General features: G+C 38.4%; 1 protein-coding gene across 1 annotated transcript; it reads right to left on the bottom strand.

The window, feature by feature from the left end:
* On the bottom strand, positions 1-25477 carry btaf1 (BTAF1 RNA polymerase II, B-TFIID transcription factor-associated). The gene is made up of 38 exons (XM_081350210.1): positions 25103-25477; positions 22804-22927; positions 21092-21206; positions 19741-19887; positions 18961-19160; positions 18636-18763; positions 17937-18066; positions 17766-17834; positions 16979-17068; positions 16803-16898; positions 16427-16603; positions 15988-16128; positions 15601-15725; positions 15365-15485; positions 15063-15167; positions 14821-14970; positions 13347-13489; positions 13070-13244; positions 12793-12996; positions 10373-10808; positions 9003-9190; positions 8747-8900; positions 8532-8641; positions 8237-8438; positions 7205-7353; positions 6892-7044; positions 6616-6737; positions 6350-6517; positions 6170-6247; positions 5942-6071; positions 5372-5513; positions 5143-5273; positions 4701-4826; positions 4452-4604; positions 2491-2702; positions 2241-2400; positions 1473-1643; positions 1-1341 (listed from the first exon to the last, which is right to left on the bottom strand). The coding sequence occupies exons 1-38, from the start codon at positions 25114-25116 to the stop codon at positions 1195-1197; spliced, it is 5586 nt and encodes a 1861-aa protein (XP_081206336.1). The 5' UTR covers positions 25117-25477; the 3' UTR covers positions 1-1194.
* Positions 25478-27977: the final 2500 nt, after the last annotated feature.

Below are 27977 nucleotides of genomic sequence, written 5' to 3' on the forward strand. Positions count from 1 at the left end.
GTGTGTGTGGGATAAAATAAAGGCAGTGCTGCTAATGCTTACTAGCTTTCCCACCTTCATGATTTTTCCCTTTTCTGTACTAAACAGCAAATCTTATTAAATGTAATTGTATGACACTGTGAAACGCTGTCATCTTTTGCAGTCTCATTCTCTTGTAAATCTTCACTGCTGAGATGCAACCACACAAACCAAACACCAGTCGCAGATGTTAGACGATTTATCCAAAATAATACATTTTGACCCAGGCCAAATTATTTTCCCTGACACTTTTCACCACTGATGTTTTTCAGAAGCTGTGAGTTATGCGCCATTTGTGTCTCATACACACACACACACACACACACACACACACACACATATACATAAATTGTTATCAGATGGATTTGTGAGTTGCCATTTTAAGCCTTAATAAAAAATAAAAAAAAAAGGATGATTATACATAAACCCCAGTCTACTCTGTACAACATACTTAAATACTTCATTATATCTGGTTTAGCTGTTCATTCACACATTTCTCATAAATGTAAACTGACACAGACAAGACATTTTAAAGAGAGCTCATTAGAATTTATTAAAATTCTACCAGCTTACCCAAAAAAGGCAAATAACAGAAATATTTACAGATCTATTTTTTTTCCTTTTTTAAAACTCTACAATGTTTCCGATGTCGATGTCCTGCTGCTCTTCTAGCTGTACCTAAAGATCTCAGTCAGTGCGTGTTAGACATTTCTGATGGAGCAGAAGCAACAAGCCCTTCATTACCCTACAGAAGTTAGTCAAGCGCCTCCTAGTGGCCTGGATGAACCATAAGTCATTCTACACGATGGTGGAAGCGTTTCAGTGCGTCCAGTCCTCGTCTCACCGTCTCACCTTCTCTCTTCATTCAGTTCTGGAATACTGTCATCATGGATACTGATAGTGCCTTCTGGAAATCCTGAGGTTCAAATATTGTCATTCGTACAACACTCAGCTTTAGAAGATTAGCTTTAAGACTTCCTCCAGTGCCGCATTAAAAACGGACAGTTTTAGATCTCAAATCTTGAGCGAATTGTAAGAACATTCAGGAAGAGCTGTAAGACTGTGACGAGCATTAGACTGGAGTGTTTAAGGCTGATAGCTACAGTGCTTGTGCACGTCTCCCCGTTGTCCCATCAATCAGAAGACTTGGGTTTTGTTGTGCAAGTTGAACTGGGCTCATTTAAGGGAGTGTATGAAGCTGTCCAGGTCGTATTCATTCTCGTACAGCTGCTGGTCCCACAGGTCGCCCAGTCCATCCAGAACAGACTTCATGCTGGTTTTACCAGAGGACGATGCACCCGCCTCGCTCTTCACTGCTTCATCCTGAACATCAACACAAAAGCATCAGTATGAATCTGTCATTGTTAATGTTTGTGCAGATGTGCATGTGAAAAAAAACTAGCACTTAGGGCAGCATTGCTTCATGGGAAGGCGTTTTCTCTGTAAGCACTGACCTTGTCCAGCGTGAAGAGGTTGAGCAGCTGTTCTGTGCCCATACTCTGCAGACTGGCGTTCTCTTGGCTGATGACTGTATTTGCAATGGTCATCTTAAATTTCTGCAGACCCATGATCTTTTCCTCCAGCGTGCCTCGTGTGATGAGACGATACACATTCACCACACGTTTCTGAAACAAACACGCAATCGTTTTATGGATGCAAATGGGCTGGTCACATATTCTTTTACCGAAACACCAAAAACTTCGACTTTTCATGCCATTGACGGAAATTTTCCAGCTTTCCGTGTTTTCACTGTTATATGGTAGGGGGCGCTATTACACTGCTAAAAGAAAACCGATTCTCCGGATCAAAACACAGGCGAAAATGGAACATAAACGAGCAATAAAAGCATTGCTCATGTTCGTAGTAGTCTAAAAATAAAATAAAAATTCTAAGATATCTCATTTAAATTAAAAACAACTGCTCATCCTACATGTGTGTAACATCTTTACTTGGATCATGGTTAAAATTCTGTGGTTGCCTCTAAATTCAAATGGCTATAGATTTTTTTTTTTTGGCCAGTTTGGCTTGTAATGGAGCAAATAAATTTGCTAAAAAAATAAAAATAAAAACACCCAGATATCTGCCTATTTGCTTAAAAAAAAAAAAAGTTTTTAAACAACAGCAATTGGAATCGCTGCATCCCTAATTTTTGACCGAATGGTTTTGGTTTCCGAAATTTTAGTCGATTAATAAATACTGATGTGCTTTAACGAAAACAATACCTGTCCTATTCTATGAGCTCGGTCCATGGCCTGCAAATCTCTCATGGGGTTCCAGTCGTGCTCCACAAACACCACAGTATCTGCCCCGGTCAGATTCAATCCCAGTCCACCCACATGGGTAGTGAGCAGCAGAACATCGATGGACGGGTCATTATTGAACCTGTAGAACGAAAAGGACCACATACAGTGACCCAAATGGAACTGCCTTCGAGGTTAAACATTTCCAGGGTAGTTTGTGTGGCCGTCTCACCTGGAGACAATGGAGTGTCTGAGGCCGGCCTGAACGCCTCCGTCCAGCCTGAGGTAGGAGATGGTGGGCAGCTGTGTTTTGAGCAGGTCCTGCTCCACGATGTCCAGCATGCTCTTCAGTTGGCAGAAGATCAGCACGCGGTGCTGGGCCACCACAGCCTCTGTGCAGCCATCAGACGCTCCAGATGAACCCAGTCCACAGTCCAACAGCAGCTACAACACAAATAAATACATCCTGCTAGTACTGCATTTTATTTGTACTATACATTAATGGCATTTATTGATGATGATGAAAATAGGGGGAAAAACACCACTGGATATTGATGATTTAAAACAAATAAAGTATGTATTTCAATCTTCTACCGATTCAAATCGATGCACAAATAAAAAAAATAAATAAAAAAAAGATTCAAAGATGTTGGATCAAAGATGTTATGAGAGCAGTGCAGCACACGGACTGTGTCGAGAGCTAAACTGATCACTCTTCAATGATGTAAAAGACGTGTGTGCTCATGCTGTGAGAGGCGAACATGAAAGGCTGAGTGGCGGCGACTCAGTCTCCATCTGGCTAGAGTAAAATAACGCGATTGCAAGGTGTGTGTAATTTAAATTGCCTGCAGTTCCTGTTAATGTAGATAAAGTAGTGTTTGCACATGAAGGTACCTCACTAAACTAATTTCAGACAGACAAATGGTTGAGCCACTGTTTTAGATCACCCATTTCTGTGAAGGATCCAGTAGAAACTTTTTTGAAAGTTTCGTTTTAAAATTTTTTCACTTTAATTTTAGTTAAAATAAATAAATAAATAAATAAATAAATAAAATTCAACAATTTGTTGACTACTATCCATGATTGTGTTAGCAAAAATGTAAAAGTATGCATATATTGAATCGCATTTCGATTCAAAATCAAGAAATCGATGTAATCAAATAGCGACAAGAATCAATTTGAATCAAATCGTGAGATTCCAAAAGATTCCCAACCCTATTGTCTGATATTGATAATATAAATCCAAACCACAAAAATAGCCTGAAATTGATCATTTAAAACCAAAAGCTAAAAATCATAGGCTGATATTAATGATTCAAAAAAAGAAATTGCATATTTTAAAAGCAAAACCGTAAGCATAAAACCCTTCAAACCATTAAAGGAGAACTCCGGTCAATTTTAACATTGAGCTCATTTTTTTGTACATTTGGAGTGCTGTCAATACAGAGAACAACGACAAAAATCGGTGTTGCCTACACCGTGTTATCCTCTTTTTAAAATTTGTACCCTGTTGACTTCAATGGGGCAAGTTTTAAACCTGCTTTTAGCCTCTTAACATCCTTGATGTGTCATTACAAGTGCACAGGTCATGTGAGTGATTCCTTCTGAGTGAACACGGGTGGATCTGACTGCAGTAGATGTGAAAGATATGAATAAAAATGATGTTATTTCAGCCTGCGCACATACCTGTGTTTACATCCTGTTTTCGGTTGAAGTCCAAAGTAGTCGATTGTCGAGTTCGGGCGCATGATCGTACGTACTAAACCTATGCGCGTGAACTCGACAATCGATTACTGTGGACTTCAACCGAAAACAGGAAGAAAATACAGGTATGTGCGCTGGCTGAATAAACATCATTTTTATTCATATCTTTCACATCTACTGCAGTCAGATTCACTCGTGTTCACTCTAAAGGAATCACTCACATGGCTGGGCACTTGTAATGACACATCAAGGATGTTAAGAGGCTAAAAGCAGGTTTAAAACTTGCCCCATTGAAGTCAACAGGGTGCAAATTTTAAAAAGAGGATAACATGGTGTAGGCAACACCGATTTTTGTCGTTGTTGTCTGTACTGACAGCACTCACTTTTGCCAGCTCAATGTTAAAATTAACCGGAGTTCTCCTTTAATATTGATGACCTAGTGAAACACTAATATTAGCTGCTTTGGCAGTGCAGATGTGTGGACCGCACCTGTTTGAGGGCTGAGAGTTTCGGGGCGTGCTGAATGTCTCTGAGGTTGGAGTGTTGGCTGCTCAGCTGTTCTGTGATGTGTTTGTACTCTGGGTGTTGAGGGGTCAGCACCAGTGCCGGGTGATTACACAACTTCCTCAGATACTGCAGAGCCTGAAGACACCAACACAACAACATTACAGACTGTTCGACTGAGAGGAGGATATTCTTGCTCCCTTATATGACTATATCTCTTATCCTGAGATCAACCTGGAAGACATGTCCGGTGGCCTTTAGTTTGGGTTTCTCTTCTTCCTCTTGTGTAGACGTAGTTGAGATTACATCATCCACGTCCACCTTTGCGCGAGACTTTGCAAAGTCCTCGTACAGTTGAACCTGAGAGAACACGAGCGATGTCATCAATTTTTACTACCGCAATTTATTCATTTATTAAATAAATTCCTTATTTCAGATTACCTGAAGTCAAGCCACCTTTATTTATATAGCGCTTTTTACAATACAGATTGTTTCAAAGCAAGTTGTTTCAAAGAACTGTTTTGCAATTTATTTTATTTTTATTGTGCATAGTGCACTTTGGCTTTTAGTAGCAGTTTGTAGCGCTGCAGAACAGCTATCCCCTCTGACACACTCAAAGCACTTAATCTTGCTGTAATCTGGATTTCATAAACCACATCCTGTGTGCGTTCTGTACCTGTAGAGGACTAAGGTTGCAATAGTAATCTTGTATGATCTTGGGTGGCAGATCTTGAAGCACATCATCCTTCATTCTCCTCAGGAGGAAGGGCAGAACCTGTCTATGGAGTGCTTCCATTGCCAGCACACCTGAAAAACACACACAAACACGCTATTTTAGACTAAAAAGACTACATTATTAAAATGGCTTTAAAAAATATATATATTTATGTAGCGATAAATCACACCTGCTTCCTGCTCGCGTGAGGAACTTTTAGCATCTCGACTGGCAAGGATGGGCTTCCCATAGCGGGCAGCAAACTGACGTTCAGTACCAAGAAAGCCTGGCATCAGGAAGTCAAAGAGAGACCACAGCTCCAGAACATTGTTCTATAGACCAAAAATAAAAACCAGAAGGACAGTTTGTCAAAATCAAGCTTCAGAATCTTTCAAGTCAAAATTCTACTTCATGTTGTCAAAATATGAAAGGTACATTATTGAATTAAAGTACTAATTTATTTTTTTTTTCTCGTACTATTCCAAATTTCTGAACAGTAAAGACATTGAAAAGATCAAAAGTTTTAGTAAAGGCATTTATAATGTTAAAAAAGATCCATTTCAAATAAATGCTGTTCTTCAAAATTCAGCTTTGCATCACAGGAATAAATGACATTTTCAAATAATAAAATAGAAAACAATCATTTAAAATTGATAATATTTCATTATATTACGGTGTTTACCGTATTTTTGATCAAATAAATACAGCCTTGGTAAGCATTCGAGATATTTTGAGCAGTAGTTAAGAGCTCAGTTCTCACCTGAATGGGCGTTCCTGAGAGGATTATCCTGTAGTTGGCAGATAACTGCTTGATCGCTTTGGAGAGTTTGGTCTTTCCATTCTTAATGACGTGACCCTCGTCAAGGATACAGTAATTAAATTTAATATCCCTGTATGGGAGAAACAGCATATCATCATTAAAGCTTTCCTTCACCCCCACTGTATATGAAGTCTGTGAATGATAAACAAGTAAATGTCGAGTTGTTACCTGAAAAAGTCAATGTCATTCCTAACGACATCATACGAGGCAACAATGAGATTGTGTTTCTTCACCTGGTGCTGCAACCTGCATAAAATGAAACAGGAAATCACATGCATTTCCTATTCCTTTTTGAAAACTGTATGACGTGTCAATATTCGTTTAACAAACAGTTTCTTATGATCGTACCGTGCTCTTTCAGTGGGGGGGCCAGTATAGTGCAGAGGATTCAGATACTCTTTAGAGCAAAACTTCCCAACCTCATCCACCCAGTGGCCTGTCAGGGTGGGGGGGCACACCACTATGGAGGGCAAATGGCAACAGTCAGGAGCCTTTGTCCTGGTGAACTCCTGAGCCCTACACACACACACACCCCATTATTATTCGGAAAATAAAGTCTTGCTTTTTAACCTATAATGCTGCACTATAAAGGATGAAGTTGGTCTGGGGTGTACCTGAGGAAATGATCGCCAGCCAGAATACAGATGGACTGCAAGGTTTTACCCAGACCCATATCATCACACAAGATCCCGTGAAGCTTGTACTTGTTTAAAAATGCCAGCCAGTTGACACCATCCTACAAAAGAGAACAGAAATTCTTTATGAATGAAACAAAGATTTAAATTACCAGCGATAAATGCAGTCAAACTTCTTTTATATTTAAATTATGCATTTCCATTCTCAGAAGGATTCGCCAAAAAATAAAAAAGAACTGTGAAAAGCAAACACACCTGTTGGTATTTCCTGAGCTCTGCTTTGATGGGCACAGGAATCTTGTAATTTTCCAGTTTCCTTCCATCCAGCAGCTGCTCGAGGAAGTGTCGTTCTCTGGCCTTCTGCCGAATGAGATCTTCAGACATTGACGGTGGGTCTGGGATTCCAGCCTGAAAGGAATAAAAAAAAAAAAAGACTAAGACAAAAAGGAAACCAGCTGCACAGAAGTTATGCAACAACCCATACCGAGAACCCTCTGCAGAACGCCTTGCATCATTAGAAACTGTGAGAAGTGTGAATGCTAAACTGTGCTGGTTACGGATCTCTCACCTCAAGAGGAAGCAGTCGGATCAGAGTAGCAAAGCACTGTGTGGCCATGAATCGCACACTGTCACAGGGGTCACTCATACGGCCCAACACAGGGACCACCAACAGCACAATGTAGGGCACAATATCCACATCCAACTGTTCCATCACACCTGGACACTGTGCTCAGGGAAAATATTTGTGTTCTGTACACTACAAACAATGTTTGGGGTTGGTATGATTTTATGTTTTTGAAGTCTCTTTTGCTCACCAAGGAGGCATTTATTTATTCAAATACAAAAATATACAAGTAAATACAAGTATACAAGTTTATACAAGTAAAAAGTATCCTTATTTAATACATTTTAAAAGTAATTTATTCTTGTGATGGCAAAGCTAAGTTTTCAGCAGTCTAGTGTGTCACATGATCCTTTGGAAATCAATCTAATAATGCCGATTTGCTGCACATGAAATATCAATGTTGAACAGTTGTGATGATTAATATTGTTGTGGAAACAAATTTTTTTTTCTGATGAATAATTGTCTATACTGTTACTTTTGATCAGTTTAATTTTGACTTTGACTTAAAACTTTTATTCATCCAGGGCACGTTTATTTCTAGAGCACATTTAGTTGAAATAAAGGGATAGTTCACCCAAAATTAAAAATTCTGTTATCATTTACTCATCCTCATGTCATTTCAAATCCATAAGTCTTTCGTTCATCTTCGGAACACAAATTAAGATATTTTTTAATAAAATCTGGGAGATTTCAGTCCCTCTATTGAAAGTCTATTCACCCCAAACTCTTAAAGATATTCTTAAAGATAGTGTTATGCCAGAACATTTGAGCTTCCACAAACAGGTTTCTTTCTCGCTCAAGCAAGTATGGTTGAGCTTCTGTTTATGTTCGGTGATTATATGATGAAGAGATTTAATTAATCTCTTCAAAAGACTTGTATGCATGTCTTACTCAAATTATAATACATCCTAAATTAAGTTTAACACCTTGGTGAAATAAAAAAACACAGCTAGATTTTCATGTGACAGAGGATACAGGCCATGGCTTCGATGGCTCCCTCCTGCTTGGTGTTGTCATCAATAGCACCCAACCAGGGCAGCACATGTTCCAGAAACACATTCATGGTCTCCATAGTAGCGATCTTGCTGAGCACGCCCACACCACGAGCGGCCATGTGACGCACAGCTGTGTATGGATGCTGCAGACAGGTGCACAGGAGAGGCAGCTGCTCCATCAACTGCAGGTATAGAGACAACAAGAGACTAGCTGTCATTTCCAATGTTCATGCAGTTTGAAGCAAGACGTTCTTGAAAGCTGTACGTGTACATACTACAGGGATGAGCTCTTGGGACATGGCTCCTGCGGTGACCTCCAGCACCTGCAGAGAGTTCACAAGCTCCTGAGCAACCGAATCTCCCTGCTTCAACAACTGGCTGGAATCTGCAACAAACACGCACACAAAGTGAGAAGGTTAACAAACATTCATCTGAATCATAAAGAGCTTTTCAAACACAAGTCAAAACTCCACTGAAACATTAAGATTACCAAATCCCTGAGCATTCAGCGCATTTCTCAGCGGAACGGTCATGAACTCCCACAGATATGGCAATGATTTTGTCAAGTCCTGACCGAAATGCCTGGCAACTGTCATCAAGCAGAACTCTGCACCTCTCCTCTGGATAAGACATGGCTTCTTGCTCTTAGAATTAAGGATTAAGAAGAAAGTTAGAATTAAACACCATCAGTCATGAGGTCACTGAAGAGGAAACCGTGACGCTACTAATTACAACACTGTACATACCTCGTCTGTTTCTGTAGTAATGCTGCCTCCGAGGGGCAGGTCATTGTTGGTGTTGGTTTTGGGGGCTTTGGGGGTGGGTCCCCTCTTACTGGTGATGGCAAAAGCTGCTTTCTGATGGCGGTAAAGAGTGATGATGCCCTTTGTCTTGTTCACCATATGATGCATTGCATCCTTCTCTGCCACAGACCCTGCAGGACAGATGAAATACACAAATCTAAAACCCATGAAACAATAGAGCTTAGCTTACATTTTTAATTAAAAGCCAACATTCAAATTAAATAGGATGATCTAGGAAGATACCAATATAAATGAACAAATTACTATAAAGAAAAAAAAAAGGAAAGAAACAATCTATAGAAATAAAGTTCACGTTTTAAAAATGTTGCATTTCCATTTTTTTGATATACTATATATTATTTGTTATATTTATTTCAATTTTCAAGATTATCCATTTTTATAATACATGTAAATAATAATAATAAAATGTATTATTATTATTAATACTGCACAATTATTATTATTAGTAGTAGTAATAGCTAGTAGTAATTATTATTAGTAGCAGTAATAGCTAGTAGTAATTATTATTAGTAGTAGTAATAGCTAGTGGGTCAATGGATCACAACTCTCGATTCACGTATCGGACCATCAACACTAATTACAAGCATAGATAAAATACTTTATGTAAATTTGTTATATTGTAAGGTCTAACTGTAATATTCTAGCACATGGTCCATACGGATCAACAACGATACGTTTAACTCCTAGTAATAGCGGTAATAATAGAATTTGTTGTATATAAAATAGGGCTGTCAAAAGATTAATCGCATCCAAAATCGCATCCAAAAAGTTTGTGTTTACATAATATATGTGTGTGTACTGTGTATAATTAAATGTGTATATAAATACACACACATGCTTGTATATATTTAAGAAAAATGAGTAATTTATATATAAAAAAAATATATTTATATATAATATACTGTATATATTTATATATAATTTATATGTATGCAAATATTTCTTAAATATATACATGCATGTGTGTGTATTTATATATACAAAAAAATTATACACACTTAGTACACACACATATATTATGTAAACAAACTTTTATTTTGGATGTGATTAATCGCGATTAATCTTTTGACAGCCCTAATATAAAAATAAAATGAATAATAATAATAATAATAATAATAATAATAATAAAAGGGCCAGAATAGACCTTATTCTTGAAATAAAAGCGGATTTTTTTTTTTTTTAATAAATTGTCAATAAATCCATTCATACAATTTACCCACAAATTCGGTCTGCTCTCGTTTCATAAAAAAGGGCGGCCAATGAAAATATGAATGTTATGGTGTTCCTCTCACCTTTGCTGCTCTCTTGTATTGCTGGAGCGCTGGCTGGCGGGACAGGACAGGCAGCACTGGGGGTGAGCATCGGATCTACACACACCGAGCTGCAGAGATTCTTCACGATCTTGGCGTTAGGACAGGGAGATCTGGTAGAGCACAGCTGCAGCAGGCGAGCGATGTTGGAGGCTGCGTAACCCTGAACGAGTATGTTCTCTTCACGGCGGGCTGCCTCCATCAGGGGCCTGACCAGAGGATTGAGCTTATCCGGCAGCATGGCCAGTCCCACCACAGCGCAGGCAGTGAAGGTATGAACTCTCAGCTGCAGCTGCTGCCATTCAGCACTGGTCTCGCACACAGTGGAATGAGCTTGCAGCCTCTTGCCGTCCAAAGGCTGGAACTGACGTGACTTGAGGTTCAGAGAGGAGGTGCATTCTGAGAAGATGGTGGTCACCTACAGAAAATCAGGGGATGAATAAGAAGCCATTTTGGAGACATTAATCCAAAGTGGCATACAGGACACGTATAGGTTCTAATGAGCTGCCTTGCCATCTGCTGCCTTCTAAGTAAGGGTCCTAACTGAAATTAATTTCTTTGAGATTAATCCTAAAGCATTTTGGACACATAGTTTTGAATGAATTAATTGTATTATGATATAGTAATATAGTACATTATATAGAATTATTAATATTATAGTATATTATATAATTATATTATAATTAGTGGTGGGCCGTTATCGGCGTTAACGTGCTGCGTTAACGCGAGACTCTTATCGCGCGATAAAAAAAATATCGCTGTTAATCTATTCTCCAAGTTGGGTTGGGAGATGGCTCTACTACACAAGCTATGATGACGCAATCTACCCGCGGCCGCGAGGTAAACCCGGCTGCAACGCATCATATTCGTCGTCATCTTAAGTAAACACGGCTGAAAGTGAAAGCTGGTGAAAAAGATTTAAGCTGTCCGACAAACAGCAGGAAACTATAGACAGAGTGTGTGGGGTCACAGTTCGGTAAGTTAACACACGACTAATCCATTCTGCCACCTCAAATTCAAAACGAAACATGATATCACTGAATACCTGCGCGCGCGTATTATTCCCAATATATCTTAGTGGTGTAGCAGCACATAATCTCTGTCTGTGCCCGATTTTAAGAATCGTTGTTGTGTTTCTTTTTAACTGAAAAGACATCAGTTAGACAATATTCTAATTTTAAATTTGGGGTTTCATAAGCTCCAAGCCATAATAAACATTAGGCCTACTTAAGTCTCTGCAGCTAGTGTACTTAAATTTTATTTATCTGCAAAATTATGTTGTATAGGCTACTTACAGTTTTGCACAATATAGGCTATGTTCTCAAAACTACATAAGTTACACCCTTAAAAAAAAAAAAAAAAAAACATTTACCAGTCGTTTAGCAGGGTCTGTGTAACCTGTTCTGAAATGGTTTTATTATAATATATATCGTTATCGCAAGAGGCTGCAATGTATATCACAATATAGATTTTAGGCCATATCGCCCATCCCTAATTGATAGCCTATAGTAGTTGATAATAACATAGGCCTACCTAATGTTGCCTACGGACGGTAACAGTACAGAAGTAACCTTTTAGAGTCTTTGAGTAGAACAGCTTTCTCAAGCAGTTTGTGATGCATTTTGGAAACAGGAGATGAGCCCCTGGTCTAATGCGCCACCTGGCTTGACAAACCCGTTCTCAAAGACTTACTTTTATAGTCATTATTTGGGTAGCACACATATTCTGAATGCCTTCGGCAGAATTCAAATGAGCCAATTTAATCTAGATTAATCTAGATTAAAAAAATTAATCTATGCCCACCTCTGATTATAATACATTTAGATATTACACAATTAAATTATTATAAGTTATTATATAATACAATATTACTAATGTTTATTATAATAATTTAAATTGCTATATTAAATGTACATTATTGTTGTTTTTAACATTGTAATTATAAAAAGTAAACATCACATTATATTCAAGTTATTATATTAATATAGTAAATTATATATATTTGTTTATTAGTATACATTTACATTAATATTGTAATTATAATGCATTTAAATATTACTTATTATTAATAGTTATATATATATATATAAAACTTAATGTGTGTGTGTGTGTGTGTGTGTGTGTGTGTGTGTGTGTGTGTGTGTATGTGTGTATGTATGTATGTGTATGAATGTGTGTATGTATGCATGTATGTAAAAAACATACATACACACACATTATTAATAGTTATATATATATATATATATATATATATATATATATATATATATATATATATATATATATATAAAATAAACTATTTTTTATTATTAATGTTTAAGTCCAGAATGGACCTCATTCTTAAAAGATAACAGCAGACTGCTCTAGAACTTGAGTTTTGACTTTTAGCATCTTTTACTTACCAGCTCATTGGCTTGATCAATGGTGAACACAGCGGAGTTGATGCGTTCTCCCACGTCAATCTGGGCGTCAGCCAGCAGTGCTATGAGCTGTTTGCATTCGTTCTGCATGCGAGTAAAAGGAATGGCGATCTCATCATAGTAGAGTTGTTCTGAGAGGATGGTCAGCAATCGGGGCTGAACCACACTGGATAACAGCTCACACTCCTGTGTGATGCAGGACAGCATGTCATTAACATGTTTAAAAAGAAACCGAAAAGTGACCCTCTCCCATTCTCACCTTCTGAAGGCCTGCCCACTCACAGATCACCATAGAAACAGCGATCCGCTGCAGGGCCGATTTGGAATTGAGATGGAATAGTAAAAGTTGAGCTAGAGACTCGGCAGGACGGAGTTCCTGAGAAGAGCTGTTCAACCGTGGGTCGCATATACAATTGCACAGCGCCCCCAACAGCCTAGGAGGACACAAAGTAGTCAGACACAAATATGGCACAAAGAAACATATGGAAAAAGAATATGGAAAAAGAAGTTTAAAGAATCCCTCCCCCCACACCCACTTCGCAGCCATTAGACGTGCACGTGTCACCACATAGTCTCGTGTGGCAGGGTCTTCGGTAATCGTCTCCGCTCCACCGATGTATTCCTGGACCGTTTCCTTGACTTGAATAGATCCCTGCCGGGTCTTCCCAGAAGCCTTCTCCTGCGGATTAACAGAATGAGGTTCAAAGCAGATCTGTTTTTTGGATGAGTGGGAAGTGTGAAGTTTGTAGGCTGGATTATTCTCAGCCTCAGACAGCACGCCCACAGACCACCCACAGTCCGTTCACTGACAGACTGATACATACTGAACAGAAGAAAAGAAAACTGGAAAGCACTTTCTCACTCTGGTGAGCTCTAATCTGAAGTGTAAAATCTGCTTACTTTAAATCATGTCCGTACTCGCTACTTTTGGACAGGCAGAAAGTTTGTGCATGTACACTACCGTTCAAAAGTTAGGCATCAAAGTAGTACAATTTAAAATAAATGTTCTATATTTTAAAATCTAATCATGTTCCTGTGATGGAAAATCTGAATTTTCAGCATCATTAAAGGAGAACTCCGGCCAATTTTAACATTGAGCTCATTTTTTTGTACATTTGGAGTGCTGTCAATACAGAGAACAACGACAAAAATCGGTGTTGCCTACACCGTGTTATCCTGTTTTTAAAATTTGCACCCTGTTGACTTCAATGGGGCAATGTTTAAACCTGGTTTTAGCCTCTTAACATCCTTGATGTGTCATTACAAGTGCACAGCTAATGTGAGTGATTCCTTCAGAGTGATCACGGGTGAATCTGACTGCAGTAGATGTGAAAGATATGAATAAAAATTATGTTATTTCAGCCAGCGCACATACCTGTATTTACATCCTGTTTTCGGTCGAAGTCCACAGTAATCGATTGTCAAGTTCACGCGCGTGATCATAGGTAACTAAACCTATGCGTGTGAACTTGACAATCGATTACTGTGGACTTCGACCGAAAACAGGATGTAAATACAGGTATGTGCGCTGGCTGAAATAACATCATTTTTATTCATATCTTTCACATCTACTGCAGTCAGATCCACCCGTGATCACTCTAAAGGAATCACTCACATGGCTGGGCACTTGTAATGACACATCAAGGATGTTAAGAGGCTAAAAGCAGGTTTAAACATTGCCCCATTGAAGTCAACAGGGTGCAAATTTTAAAAACAGGATAACACGGTGTAGGCAACACCGATTTTTGTCGTTGTTCTCTGTATTGACAGCACTCCAAATTTACAAAAAAATTAGCTCAATGTTAAAATTGACCGGAGTTCTCCTTTAATCCAGTCTTCAGTGTCACAGTGTCTAATATGATGATTTGGTGCTCAAGAAACATGTCATCTTTTATCATTGTTGAAAACAGTAGTGATTAATTTAATGCATCCTTGCTCAAAAATATAAATTTCTTAATGATAACGATAAACTGAAATGACTGGTTAAGAGATTTTGACCCCCACCCTCACCTTTAAGCGGGCTTTCACTTCCAGCAGCATGTTAGGGTCTATTGGGATGTGTGGCGCTTGCATCATCAAACAGAGCCAGGCACCCATCCAAGGACAGCTGGCCGCCACCACATACTGCTGCGGCGCCTGTCGCAACAACTCCACCCACACCTAGAAAAACATGAACATATTAATAAACTAATTTACATACCAATCAGACAAAACATTCAAAGAGCAGAACAGTGAGTTTCAGTGAGCATCACCTTCTGTATCAGCTCTAGGATCTCTTGGTTGCTCTCCAGGATGCAGGACTGAAAGATGTACCTTAACATGTCCTGCATGATGGGATTCAGCCACACTGCACAACTCTAAAGGCAACATTTTTAAATCAGAACAGGAAACAGCAAAGATTAAATACTTGAAACTGAAGATGTTTAAATGCTGCATATTTTGATTTTAATTTTACTGTGCAACTCTAGTTAAAAATACTTTTATGTTAATCATTGCTACATGCTAATCCTTCCTGTAAAGTTGTGCATCTTAGACTTTACACAAAATATCCAACCTGATCAGCTTTGGAAAGCAGTGTGTAGAGCGTTTCTAGGGCGGCCCGACGAACTGAAGCAATGGTGTGTCTGAGGAACGGCCACACTCGAGGAACCAACACTGTCAGAGACTGTTGCGAGCTGGGAAAGACCACAAAAAAAAAAAAAAGTTTTTAGTTTCCCATTGATCATTGTCATGAAAAGTGGTGTTAATAGCAACTAAGATGAGCTCCTTTCAGATTTAAAGAGATCTAACCTGCACTGGCGGACCTGTGGGTAAGTAAGCAAAGAGGACAGAAGGGTCATGATGCTGTTAGTTGAGGCTGTGAGGTCATCCAGCTCCAGCAGAGCATTCCACAGGGTGTCCACGATGAAGGGAACCTATTCAGCACACACAGGGGATATAGAGAAGCACGCATTAACCCAGAGAAATTGCTGTGAATAAGTGCTAGATGTAAGACTGGCTTAAATGTGTTGGAAAATATATTTCATGCACACTGTCAGTGATAGACCGACTTGGCCTATATTTGAATATTTTAAGATTGTCGCATCTGATAAAACATGCCCTCTCTTTCTCTCATATCAATTCAAATCAGATATATCTGCACTGACTGTCAAAAACAAATGAACTTTGAGCTCAGACCTTAGCAGGCTGTAACTGAACCAATCCATCCACCACAGGGATCAAAGCTGCTGCTGCCACAGCACGAACATCATCATCCAGATCACGCAGGCCTTCTGTAATGGCAGGAAGAACCCGGGGCAGGAGCGCTGCGATCAAATCCTAAGGGTCAGCAAGGTGTGAAGGTCAAACAAAGGCTAAAGACTACAACACGAATGTCACGTTACATCTCAGAAATACAAAAAAGGTGTGCACATCCCAAATCTTAATTGGGCTCAGGTGCAGAGCAAAAATACGACAATCATAGAGGTGAGAAGAGTAATATCCGGACGCAAGTTTACAGCTCCAAAATCATATTCATAAACAGCGCAACGTTTCAACCATATGGTAAACTCACATGTGGATATTACTCTTCTTACCACTTTAAATCTCAGCCAATAAGAATTAGAGATTTCTTCACCTGTCTGACAGCAAGAACATATTTGATGCCCAGCAGGCCTCCGTGTCGAACCTCCCACTGGTCTTCAGTTAGCAGCTTAAGCAGAATGTCCACAGTCATAGCAACGCCACTGTTCGCCATGTGCCTCAAAGCCACGCCAAGAGTCTGGGCACATGTCTCTCTGACAGGTGCAACCACCTGGTAAGTTAAGAAAAGGGAATGCTTCAAGATGAGAACAAGAAAATGAAAGCCTTGTCACAAAAAATAAATACTATTTTTAAATGTAGTGACACTGACACACAATTGTGCAATTACAGGTTCAAATGTCAGTCTTTTTTAGCCACTACGGGGCAACAGGGCTACAGACACTAATATACAAACTCAGAAAGTTACAGACCTCATCTGATACAAAGTCTCCAAATCTGTCCAGAGCGAAGACGCACAAAAGCCGGATGACCAAATCCTCCAGCCACTCCTGGTGCTGTCGCTCCATCTGAGAATGAAGGCGGCATCAAACATTAGACACTGAATTTAAACTCTGACAGTGAAAATGTGCAATGAGCTGGTGAACACCTGTTCTACTGTACTGCCAACAGTCTTTCCTCCACCAGCACCGTGACACTTCAGCACTTCCCTCAGTCCTGTGCCGGCACCGTGGCGAATCTAAACATGACATAAAAACTCAGTGACCAACCACTACTCCTTTCACTAACCACACAAACAAATAACTTCTGTTCACAAGCTGCATTTAAGATCATTTGTCTCAAAAAGCACAAGACCAGCAGGAATCAGTGTTTTCGGTAACTAAAACTATTAAAAATAATTTGCATATCTAACTGAAATATTTAAATAAAAAAAACAAATATTAGATGAAAAGTCCAAACTTAAAAAATAAAAATTTCAATGTTGCCTTGGCAACTAACTGAAAAAAAGGTTTAAGGTATAGTACTACAATAATTAAAACCGAAATGACATAAAACAATAGAAATATTTTGAATATAATTCAAAAATAAAAACTAATGACAAAGCACAAAATTACAAAAAAAATTATATAAAAAAAAGCTAATTCATAATATTAATAAATATTAAAATAAAATAATTCTAAGATAACACTGATAGGCATTACAGCGAGATATAATCACTGCTCCATTTGAGATCAATTTCAGTTTCCACCAGGCCTGGGAGATATAATTCACAACGATTTCACTAGCAATATAAAGTTAAGCATTGTGAAATATAGCAATATTTTAATGAACTTTTTATTGGTCCATTAATTTTCAGAAACACTGAACCATTAGATTAGTATGATCCCCTCTTGTCTTGTGGCCATTTCAGAACAAGTTTTTTTTTTTTTCAGTACCTCCCATGAGGGGTTGAAGAGGTCATTGCACAGTTCATCACAGAAGCTTTCCAGGGGCCATTCCTGAGTCTGTGAAACAAAAACAAACATTAGACCGACACAATAGGACACGTTGAATGTGAACAGCTCAATGTGTGAAAGAAAAAGCAAGCATGTGTGCAAGTCTCACACCTCCTCAAATAAGCCGGAGTTATCAGGGACATTATCAATTAAGAGTTTGCTGTCGGTTGCTGGCTGCTCAATGACTACATTTGTGGTTTTCCGTCGTTTCTCCTCTGGCTCTCCCTCAAAACTGTCATTGCTGTGGCAGAGGAACATAAGAGCAGTGGTCAGACTGACCGCCTACATACCTAGGAACAGTCATTATCTTTAAAGTCAACGTGAAACACTGTTTATAGGGCTGGGAGTCTTTCAGGCACATCACGACCCGATTCTAAAAATGATTCATCTAATGCATCTAGGGGTGCAAATCTTTGACATGTGAAGGTGGCTACGTAAACCATAAAAGTTGTTCTAGAATAAGTCTGCTCTCATCCACTAACAGAAACATAAAAATGAGGTATGATAACCTAGTATCTTTGTGAAAATTCAATGCTGCAGAGCGACCTTAAACCCTCAGCCTACATTGCATTCCTGTATAAAACCATATTCCCTTTAAATATATTATTTATGATCCATGAAAGTTTCTTGGTGGTTGTCGTCTTGAAGATCTTGTAAAATAAAGCATGTGCAGCCTCTGTGTCTGTGGCTGTTAAAACTTTTATGAAAGGGTTATAGCCAAAATTGCTAATAGTACAGGGTAAACTTTGTGTTTTATGTTGGCATTTAAAATCAAGGAATAAAAGGAAATACAGATCTATATAGCATTACCTCTTCTCATTAGGATCCATGTCTCTGGATCTCTGCTTTGCCACCAGTTTGGCCATCCTCTTGGCCTTGTTCTTCTGTCGATTGCTCATGCCTGGACGAAACTGTGAATCTATGAGCTCTGCAGCTGGCTAAAGAAGAAAACACAAACCTGAACTTACAATTGAACATTTTAATATTATAAGTGGCCCGCTTAGACCCGGAATCAGGGCTGGACTAAAAATAAATAATCACAATATAGTTGCAATGATTAATGCCCATTCACCTTCTCCTCTAATTAAAATTTTGTAGAATATGATGAAGGTAAGAAATTCACAGCACAACTCACCATATGGTTGCGTGAGAAGTGACAGCTCAGGCTTTTACCAGGCTGTGTTCTGTTGGTACTGGAGGCACAAGCGTCCTCCAGGTCCTCATCATTAAAAAGCTCCTCAGTGTCCATGCCGATCGCAGCGCCCATATCCAATCCCAACTTCTTCTGCAACTGCTTTCTCTGCCGGGCCAAACGCTCTTTGGGATCCGTCTCACCTAAAGAACGGAATGCAGTCATGACTCAGAATGGCAAAACCAACAAGGGTGTTCTAGGTGTGCGCTTTTTGGTCCAAGTCAAAACAATCTATGATACTCTGGTCTCTAGATATTACCCATTTTATTGTCCACCAGGTATAATCACAATCGCTTGAACAGAAACGTAATAGTATCAATCAATGAGGTATCATTCATGCTTGTAGCACAAATGGTGCAGAGTAAAGTACACGCAAGTTTAATATGAAATGGAAAATTAAGGAGTACATGGACAAAAAATATTTCTAATCAAATTTCTTTCATACAGATATACAAATAAATGCACACTTATCACCTGCATCTCTTATCCAATTCTAGGCAAATGTCAAATGACCAATGCTTTCATTTCCTTATTACAGTCAAATTCAATGGTATTATATCTCTTTCCTGTAGTTATCTGACATTTGACATAATTGATGTCTGTGGCACAAAAGGTGCCTGTTAAACAGCAACATTTGAACAAACTCCAAGTATAAACAATAGAAATAACGACATGAAAGTTACAAAGCTGCAATGTTAACCTGCATGCCAGATCTAATCCTACCTGACTTATCATCTTGCACCTCAAACTCCGCTCCTGCAGAGCCAAGCAGCGACGCTCCATGCTTGAGCAGACGGGAGATATCAAACCTGTAGAAACTCAGCCTGTCTGAAGAGATGTCCTCTGGAGACATATCTTCTGGACACACCTCTGAGAAGGACAACACATTAAAGGGGTCATATAATGGTACATGCACTTTTACAAGTTGATTGTACTGAAATGTGTGTTGGCAGTGCCTGTACACAACCATCATAAAATGATAAAAATCCATCCAGTGTTTTTTAATCTCTCTGAAATCAAGCCGTTCGATTTTGTGACGTCACAAAATCGACGCCCCTCCCACGATTGTGATTGACAGCAGCGTTTCAACACAGACCCGCCCTCGCTCGTGAGCGAGCTGCCTGTCATCATAGTGCATAGATATGCTGGAAGAATGGCGTCGTCTAAGCGATTGTGGCGTTCTGTTCTTGGGTGTAATAAGGAACACAGCAGTCATTTTGATGTTTTGATGGAATATTCCCAAAGCATTGACGCGGGGATTCCCCACGATCAACTTCCATGCTGTCATGTTTGCACGAATCATTTCACCAGACTGCTTTACAAACGAGGATCAGTATAAAACTGGTTTTGCTAAGAAGCTGCTCCTGAAAAAAGGATCGGTACCAACTATTTGTGTTCGTGCTGCACCTCCAGAAGAACTGAAGTGAGTGTAACGTTTTATTAACCTTTATATTAATCTTTATATTAAGTTACTCTTTGCAAATCGCTTGCTGCACGCTTCACAATGAATGCGGCTAAGGTTTACACTCAGGTACATTACGGCATGTTGTCCATGTACGACGTTCTCAATATAATTCATAATCCCACGTTTATAATGAAAAACGCGTTATGGTTATTGTGTTACAAACGGTGTATGCACAGAACAGAGGGGCGGGGTGAGCAAAGCTCATTATCATTTAAAGACACATGCACTTAAACGGCGTGCTGAAAACAGAGCTGTTTTTGACCAGGTAAAATGAGTGTTTTCTTACAATACTAATGAGAATTTTTAATTGAAGTATATTACAAACTTTTAATTTAGACCCTAAAGAATCATATTAGCTTGTTCAAAAATGGCATTATATGACCCCTTTAAAGCTCTCGCTCAGCTCAAGACACACATTAGACAGAAGCTTAAGACTTGTTAGATTTTAACATGCCATGTGGCATTACCACTGCAAGGTCAAATTGGAGTTTTTTGCATTTGACTGCATTAATCAAGTGTATAAATAGTTATGTGCTTTCCTGTAAAAAAAAATAAATAAATAAAAAATTCCAATTCTCCAGTAATGCAATCTAGGAATACACATCTCACCGTCTTTTGGCTTTGGAGTTGGGTTCCATTCTGGAATATTCTTCACTATGGCTTCAACAGCCTGTCCAGCTGCGATTCGCGTATCCCAGTTTGGACTCCTCAAGAATGTTAAAACCTATTAAGGCCAGACGAAGGGAAACCAGATCAATCAGATTCGGAAGGGTTGAAATTCAGGTTTGTTCAACTGCACCACACATTAGGCAAATAAGAACTTCCAAACCTTCACCTTAATTCTTATGTTAAGAAATATCTCTGTTAACCTCTCTTTTTCAACTACACACACCTTGGCAATAGAATTTGCCATTGGCTAGTAATTTTTTTAGTTTACTCGCCAGACTGATATATTTGTATATTAAAAAAATATGATTCCACCAAATCAGTTTAAATTTAAACTTTTTAAATATTTGAACGTACACTCTTAACATCAGTCAATCAATCATTATATAATGATATTATAATAATCAAGCACTATTTAATGATAGAACTTCAGTAATTAGAACTAAAACTTGGTAACCATGTATGAATGCATATTTGTCATTTTAACTGAACTTAGGACTGGTGGTCGTGTTTAAGATATTGTTGGGTCATTCAATGTATTATAAAAATAGATAACAGTAATCAGAAAACAAAACAGGGATGAGCGCAAGCCAATGAGATTGCAGTTTGCGCATTAGTTTCCGCCCACTACCGGAGAAACCGGCATATCTTCTGCTTGTTCTTAAAAGCTGAATAATTCCAAATGAACTCCGTAATTTTGACAGGAAAATACAACAAATAATATCGTTTACATGTAGCGCGTCGATTCTGCGTGGTATGTAAGGCTCTCTCTCTCGGTGTATGTGTCAGCAAAGCGACTGCGAGTTGTGCGCCTTCACACTTGAGTTTACGGTACGTCAAATACATGTTCACTGCGCACAGACTTATACTTAGCCTCTAACACACACACTGGCAAGTAAAATCTGAGAAATTATTAGCCAATTATAGACATTATTTAGATGCTGTTGTTTACAGTGGATTGGATTCATCCAAACTTACGCAAACTGTCTGATGTTAGTGGTTGCCTGTGTTGCATAGCATATTTGTTATTTTGGAGGGGGAGCAATAAGGGAGGGGTGCATTTGTTTAGGTGTCTATTTCAAATATTAACAGGGTTTCTCAGAAATCCCTTACTGCACCTTTGAGTTTTGATTTGCAGGTCTAAATCTTGGCTCAATTGTGATTTGTTTTTCAAACGCAATCTTCATCGCAACACTAGCATTTTGTAAGTGATGAAATTAAACCCATTTGTTCAGACAGACAGGCAGTATCTACAACTGGTCTAACTGGTGTGGATTTTAAACGAATATATATATATATATATATATATATATATATATATATATATATAGTTTGTTGTAATTTTGCTGTAAATAAAAAAAAAAAAACATTTAAAAGCATCTGATAAATAATTGCCTCACAGTAGTGTTTTCACATCAGATGGCAAACATGCTATTTGGAATGCTAGGAAAGACATTCTTCCTGTACAAATTCAGACATAAGACATATGCTATTAGTACAAAATACAGACATGTTCTTCTGCATATCTGAACCATTTTTATGAGTTTAATGCATCTTTTTGCGGTTCAAATGACAAACTACTAAATGAGCCTATGTCCCCCCCAAATTTTTTTTACACATTTCTTTTGGTTGGTCTGAACAAATCCTAAACTCACCTTTGATAGTAGGTTATTAAGTTCATGTGGGTGAAGCTTAACAACATCTCCCAGCTGCTGAGCAGCTGCTTTACGGGTAACAGGAGTCGTTCCTGTGTCCAATAAGATAAATAGACGTTCCAACCTGGAGAAAATAAAATGAGAAAATAACATTTACAATGTTATAAATAAATTGATTATTTAAGCCATGGTCCCACTAGATTGTTCATATAATATTTCTTCTATCACTGCAAAAGTCTCATAGGTTAATTCACCCAAAAATGAAGATTCTGTCATTAATGACTCACCCTCATGTCGTTCCAAACCCGTAAGACCTTCGTTCATCTTCGGAGCACAAATTAAGATATTTTTGATGAAATCCAAGAGCTTTCTGACCCCCTTATAGACTGCAATGTTATTACTACTTTCCATCTTCATTTTATGAAGCGACGAGAATACTTTTTGTGCGCACAAAACAAACTATTCAAATAATTCTTTTCCGTATCAGTCTCTGACGCCGGCGTTCACGTTGTAAACATGATACTGAGCTGGCGTTCTGACGTACAACCCTTAAGAGAAGAAATTGTTGAATAACGGCATTATTTGGGGGGGGGGGGGGGGATTCTCAAAAGTATTCTCGTCACTTCATAAAATGAAGGCAGAACCACTGTAGTCACATGGACTATTTCAACAATGTCTTTACTAACATTCTGGGCCTTGAAAGTGGTCAGAAAGCACTCGGATTTCACCAAAAATATCTTAATTTGTGTTCCAAAGATGAACAAAGGTCTTACGGGTTTGGAACGACATGAGGGCGAGTAATTAATGACAGAATTTTCCTTTTTGGGTGAATTAACCCTTTAAGCCTTGGCAATTTAAATATTCATGGGCATGAAAATGCAAAAGGGAACTCAATTCTTTAGCCTACTTGTTACCGAATCGCGCGCCCAGAAATCCATGTCTCAGAGGGCACGCAAATGCTGAATTGAGCTCTCTTTCACGTCTTCTTGCACCTGAACAGACTTATTCAAACAAAATGATGTCAAAAGGCCCGTCTTGGCAAGTACCCTCATAAACATAGTCAGTTATATCTTAAGTGAATGTAAAAAGTTGAGAATGAAAACGCATGTGTATAAGTATATTGGATCTGTGCAGGTCTTAAAGTGACAGCAGCCCTTATATTCCTGCTGCTGTTTTACATGTTAATCAAACAACAAAAGGCAAAGAACAATCACTCACTTCCCTGAATAACTTCTGTAACCTTAATAAAGATTTTGGGATATGGCTGGTAAAAAATATTTATGCCAGTAAAAAATTTGTAAGTCACTTGTTTGGCAGGTTGGCAAAAAGTAAGTTTTAGGCCCTGCCTATAAATGATCAACTATATAAACTAACTTTCACTTGCACTCACATAGCAAGATATTATCTTCTTGCTGTGTAAATGCACATACTTCATACTCTTCCATCTATTCATCTTTTTCTGAAGAGAGAAATGAATCGCGCTGCTGACTCTCTCGCAAGAAGCAAATCGCAGTTTCCCTGTTTCAAGGCGAGTCCCTGGATTGCAAGAAATTTGTGTATTAACCTTTTTACAGTCTATGGTATTAACTTTATAATAAGTAATAAATGGTCACGTGATAAACGTGGCGCCGCCCATGGGAGGGCGACCCGGACTATAAGGAATAGAATCTTTCCGTGAGACTCATTTGAATTAATTTCTATATCTTAAAAAAATATGATTACCAAAAAATACCCTATAAGGGTAAAAAAAAAAAACCTAGCAGCTTCCCCCTCACCATCCTGTCAGACACGTTATATAACGGCACATTAACTGCATCATCAAGTTATGGATTACGAGAAACGAGTGCTGTCTTCAGTCTGTGAATGTTAATGTGTCTTTACCTCACTGACAGTGCCCAACCCGGAGAGGGATGACACTGCGTGGGGTTAGTCCTCTAATCACCCGTGGATTTACACATTAGGCGAAGATTTACCAGGATAAAGTAGAATCATTAAGACAGACCACAAACTATTTATTTTGGATTCATAACGCATATGAAATATAACACAAAACTCTACCAATATGTGATATACAGCATGAGTTAACACAATTTGACAGGTTACATTGACGTGTTCGTGCGGGAGGTTAAATTGCTTCTGCAGTAGCTGTGAGGAATTACCTTTAACGTAACTCATTTAACACATATATTGACCGTTATATCTATAATGTATATATTATATAACGTAAGTATTAAGAATTAGAATATTCAACTATAGACACATTTGCCAGCTGCAAATCAACCATAATCCCCTAACTCACCTTGAAACAGCCATATGAGCTGTTCGGGTGCCCGGGCTGGGATCCCGGTGCGGGGTGCGGGTGCGGGTTCGGGCTCAGGATCAGGTTCGGGCTCGGGCTCGCGCTGCTGATGACCGTCGCGTGCGCGGACAGGCCCGATCTCTCGCACACTGCCTCAAAATCGGAATGCTCGCTTATTAAATATTTCCCACAGCGCCCGAAGACGCCGAATAACACCTACGCCAGCGTACAGATTGATTTAGCCCTCCGCACTACCCCGAAAACGGTATTTTAATCGAATAAACGGAGGAAAATAATTTTGTTGGTCACAAAAGAGAAGCCAGGCGGCTGGTTTTATATGAGGAGCCATCTTGCATTTATTCCTTCATCCATGGTAGGCGCGCTGTGATTGGTTACATGGGCTCCAGCTGACCAATCACAACGCACTTTTCAAAAGGAAGCACAGAGGACAAGAAAAAAAATATGTGCTCCGGAAACACGAATTTTTAATCTCCTTTTTAGTAGAAATATTTTTAAGTTCTATTTGTGCCTGTAATTATTCAAAATTCATATCTGAGACATTTAATACAATAATTTCAATAAATGACACTGATCTGTAACACTGACTTAGTAGTATGACTAAAATGACTTAAAGGAAAAATTAACTTGCACAAAGACAAACATCGACTTAAAGATGTTTTACGACTCATTGACTATGATCACTAGTGAAAAAGAACATCTCTTTTAGAATCACTCATATCACAAATGTTCGTGTATATAAACTAATTATATGTATTTAGTTATTGCTTAAGAAAAGGATGATTATATTTCCCCGTATATAGGCTACCTGTGATTATTTCCCCCCTGAGAAATATAATTAAAAAAACGTTCTTGGCTTTGATGAATGTGGACATTTTTACAATTGATTTAATAATAAATTTCTTAATACCTTATTCACTTCGTGTTATCTAAATATTGCAACAATAAACATTTAAATGTTCTCTCGCTCTTTATTATTGAGCATAAAACACAGCCATTAACTTATTGGATATTCCATACATTTGATATCGGATATCTATCGAGTGTAGTCAGTTGAGCAGTTTTGTGTAGTCTGGTAGTTGATGGTGGTTTCTGTGTGTCTTGCCTCCCTCTCGCGGTGACCCAGAGTATGTTCATTTAGCTAGTGTATTTACAAGCTTTGTAATAGTATGATGATTGAAGACTCACTGAGAAGACTGAGACATACAATATATTTAGTTTATGCTTTGATAAATCTACGTTTTATGTAAGGAACTACACTTGCTGCACAGGAAAACTGACGACTTGCAACAATCCAACATCTCATGAAGCCGTAAGCTGGTAAAATATTGATACAATGGGTGATGACTGGCCTCATTATTGTAGTATTATATTATGCTATATATTCTACATCAAGCAGCACTGAGAACCATGAAGGATTGATGGCAAAATATATTTGATATAAAATCCAATACTGAAAAAATTTGCTTCATACCCTGACATTGGTTGATTTAAAATGCATGAAGATGAATGGTTAAATATTAGCTTCACGTCACATTAAAATAAGACCATGGGTGCTTCGGATTGTCAGTGTTGGAGATTATGTTGATGCATATGAAAAAATAAATGTGCATTTTTCATCAGTGCACTATTGTATTAAATCCTCTTATATTCTTATATAATCTCATTTGCCTTGAAAGTCAGTGTACTTCCTTTTTAATTGTTGCTGGTTTTCTACATTTATTCACCAAAGGCTCCTCATCAGTTTCCAAAAATGAATTTAGTATATGCTCCAAATTGTTTTAATCCAAATGCCCTGTCGTCATGGAAACATTCATTGTGTGTGTGTGTGTATGTGTGGACATGTTTTTCTACACCGGTGGGGACTTAAACCTGAATGCACACAGACTCATGGGGACTCGTGTCACCGTGGGGACCTAAATTGAGGTCCCCATGGGTACAAAAGCTTATAAATCATACAGAATTAGTTTTTTTGAAAATGTAAAAATGCAGAATGTCTCCTGTGATGGGTAGGTTTAGGGATAGGGGCAGTGTAAGGGGATAGAATATACAGTTTGTACAGTATAAAAACCATTACGTCTATGGAGAGTCCTCACAAAGATAGTGCACCAGACATGTGTGTGTGTGTGTGTGTGTGTGTGTGTGTGTGTGTGTGTGTGTGTGTGTGTGTGTGTGTGTGTGTGTGTGTGTGTGTGTGTGTGTGTGTGTGTGTGTGTGTGTGTGTGTGTGTGTGTGTGTGTGTGTGTTGGTATTGATAATGATACAGAGGGAAATACTAGACCAGTAAAACCAGAATCTACCTCAAGGAACAGCTTTTCTTCAGAAGATTGGCTGGCGTTTAACTGGAAAAGTGGCTTAATACACACACACACACACACACACACACACACACACACACACACACACACACACACACACACACACACACACACACACACACACACACACACACACACACACACACACACACACACACACACACACACACACACACACAGACACACTTTTGCTTTCTGTATGGGAACAGTTCATTTATCACACATTCATGATCAGATGTTCAGTCTCACTGAATTTAGTTATCTTTCATTTTCCCTCTGAAAAAAAAAATATTCATGGGCAAACTGCTACAACCTGCTTACAGTAAAAAAAAAATTCAGTCAGCTGCTCAAAATAGAATCTATATTTAAAAAAATACCAAAAACATTTCTTTGTTTGTGTATAATCAGCTTGGATGTTTAAGTCATTTCAACTTAAATTACATTAAACTGACTTAAAACTGAGTTGAATCTTGTATAACTTATTTAAAAAAGAAGAAAATTGTAAAAACATATGTCGTCATAACTTATTGATCATAATT

This window comes from Scardinius erythrophthalmus (genome assembly GCF_964197995.2).
Source record: "Scardinius erythrophthalmus genome assembly, chromosome: 21".
NCBI classification, from domain to species: Eukaryota; Metazoa; Chordata; class Actinopteri; order Cypriniformes; family Leuciscidae; genus Scardinius; species Scardinius erythrophthalmus.

What these genes read in the sequence shown, in the direction of transcription:
- btaf1 (XM_081350210.1), bottom strand. An exon ending in TTGGCAGTACAGTAGAACAG is followed by an intron (nt 16,899 to 16,978) that starts GTGTTCACCAGC and finishes CTTCATTCTCAG; the next exon opens with ATGGAGCGACAGCACCAGGA. An exon ending in AACTCTCAGCCCTCAAACAG is followed by an intron (nt 2,703 to 4,451) that starts GTGCGGTCCACA and finishes TTTGTGTTGTAG; the next exon opens with CTGCTGTTGGACTGTGGACT.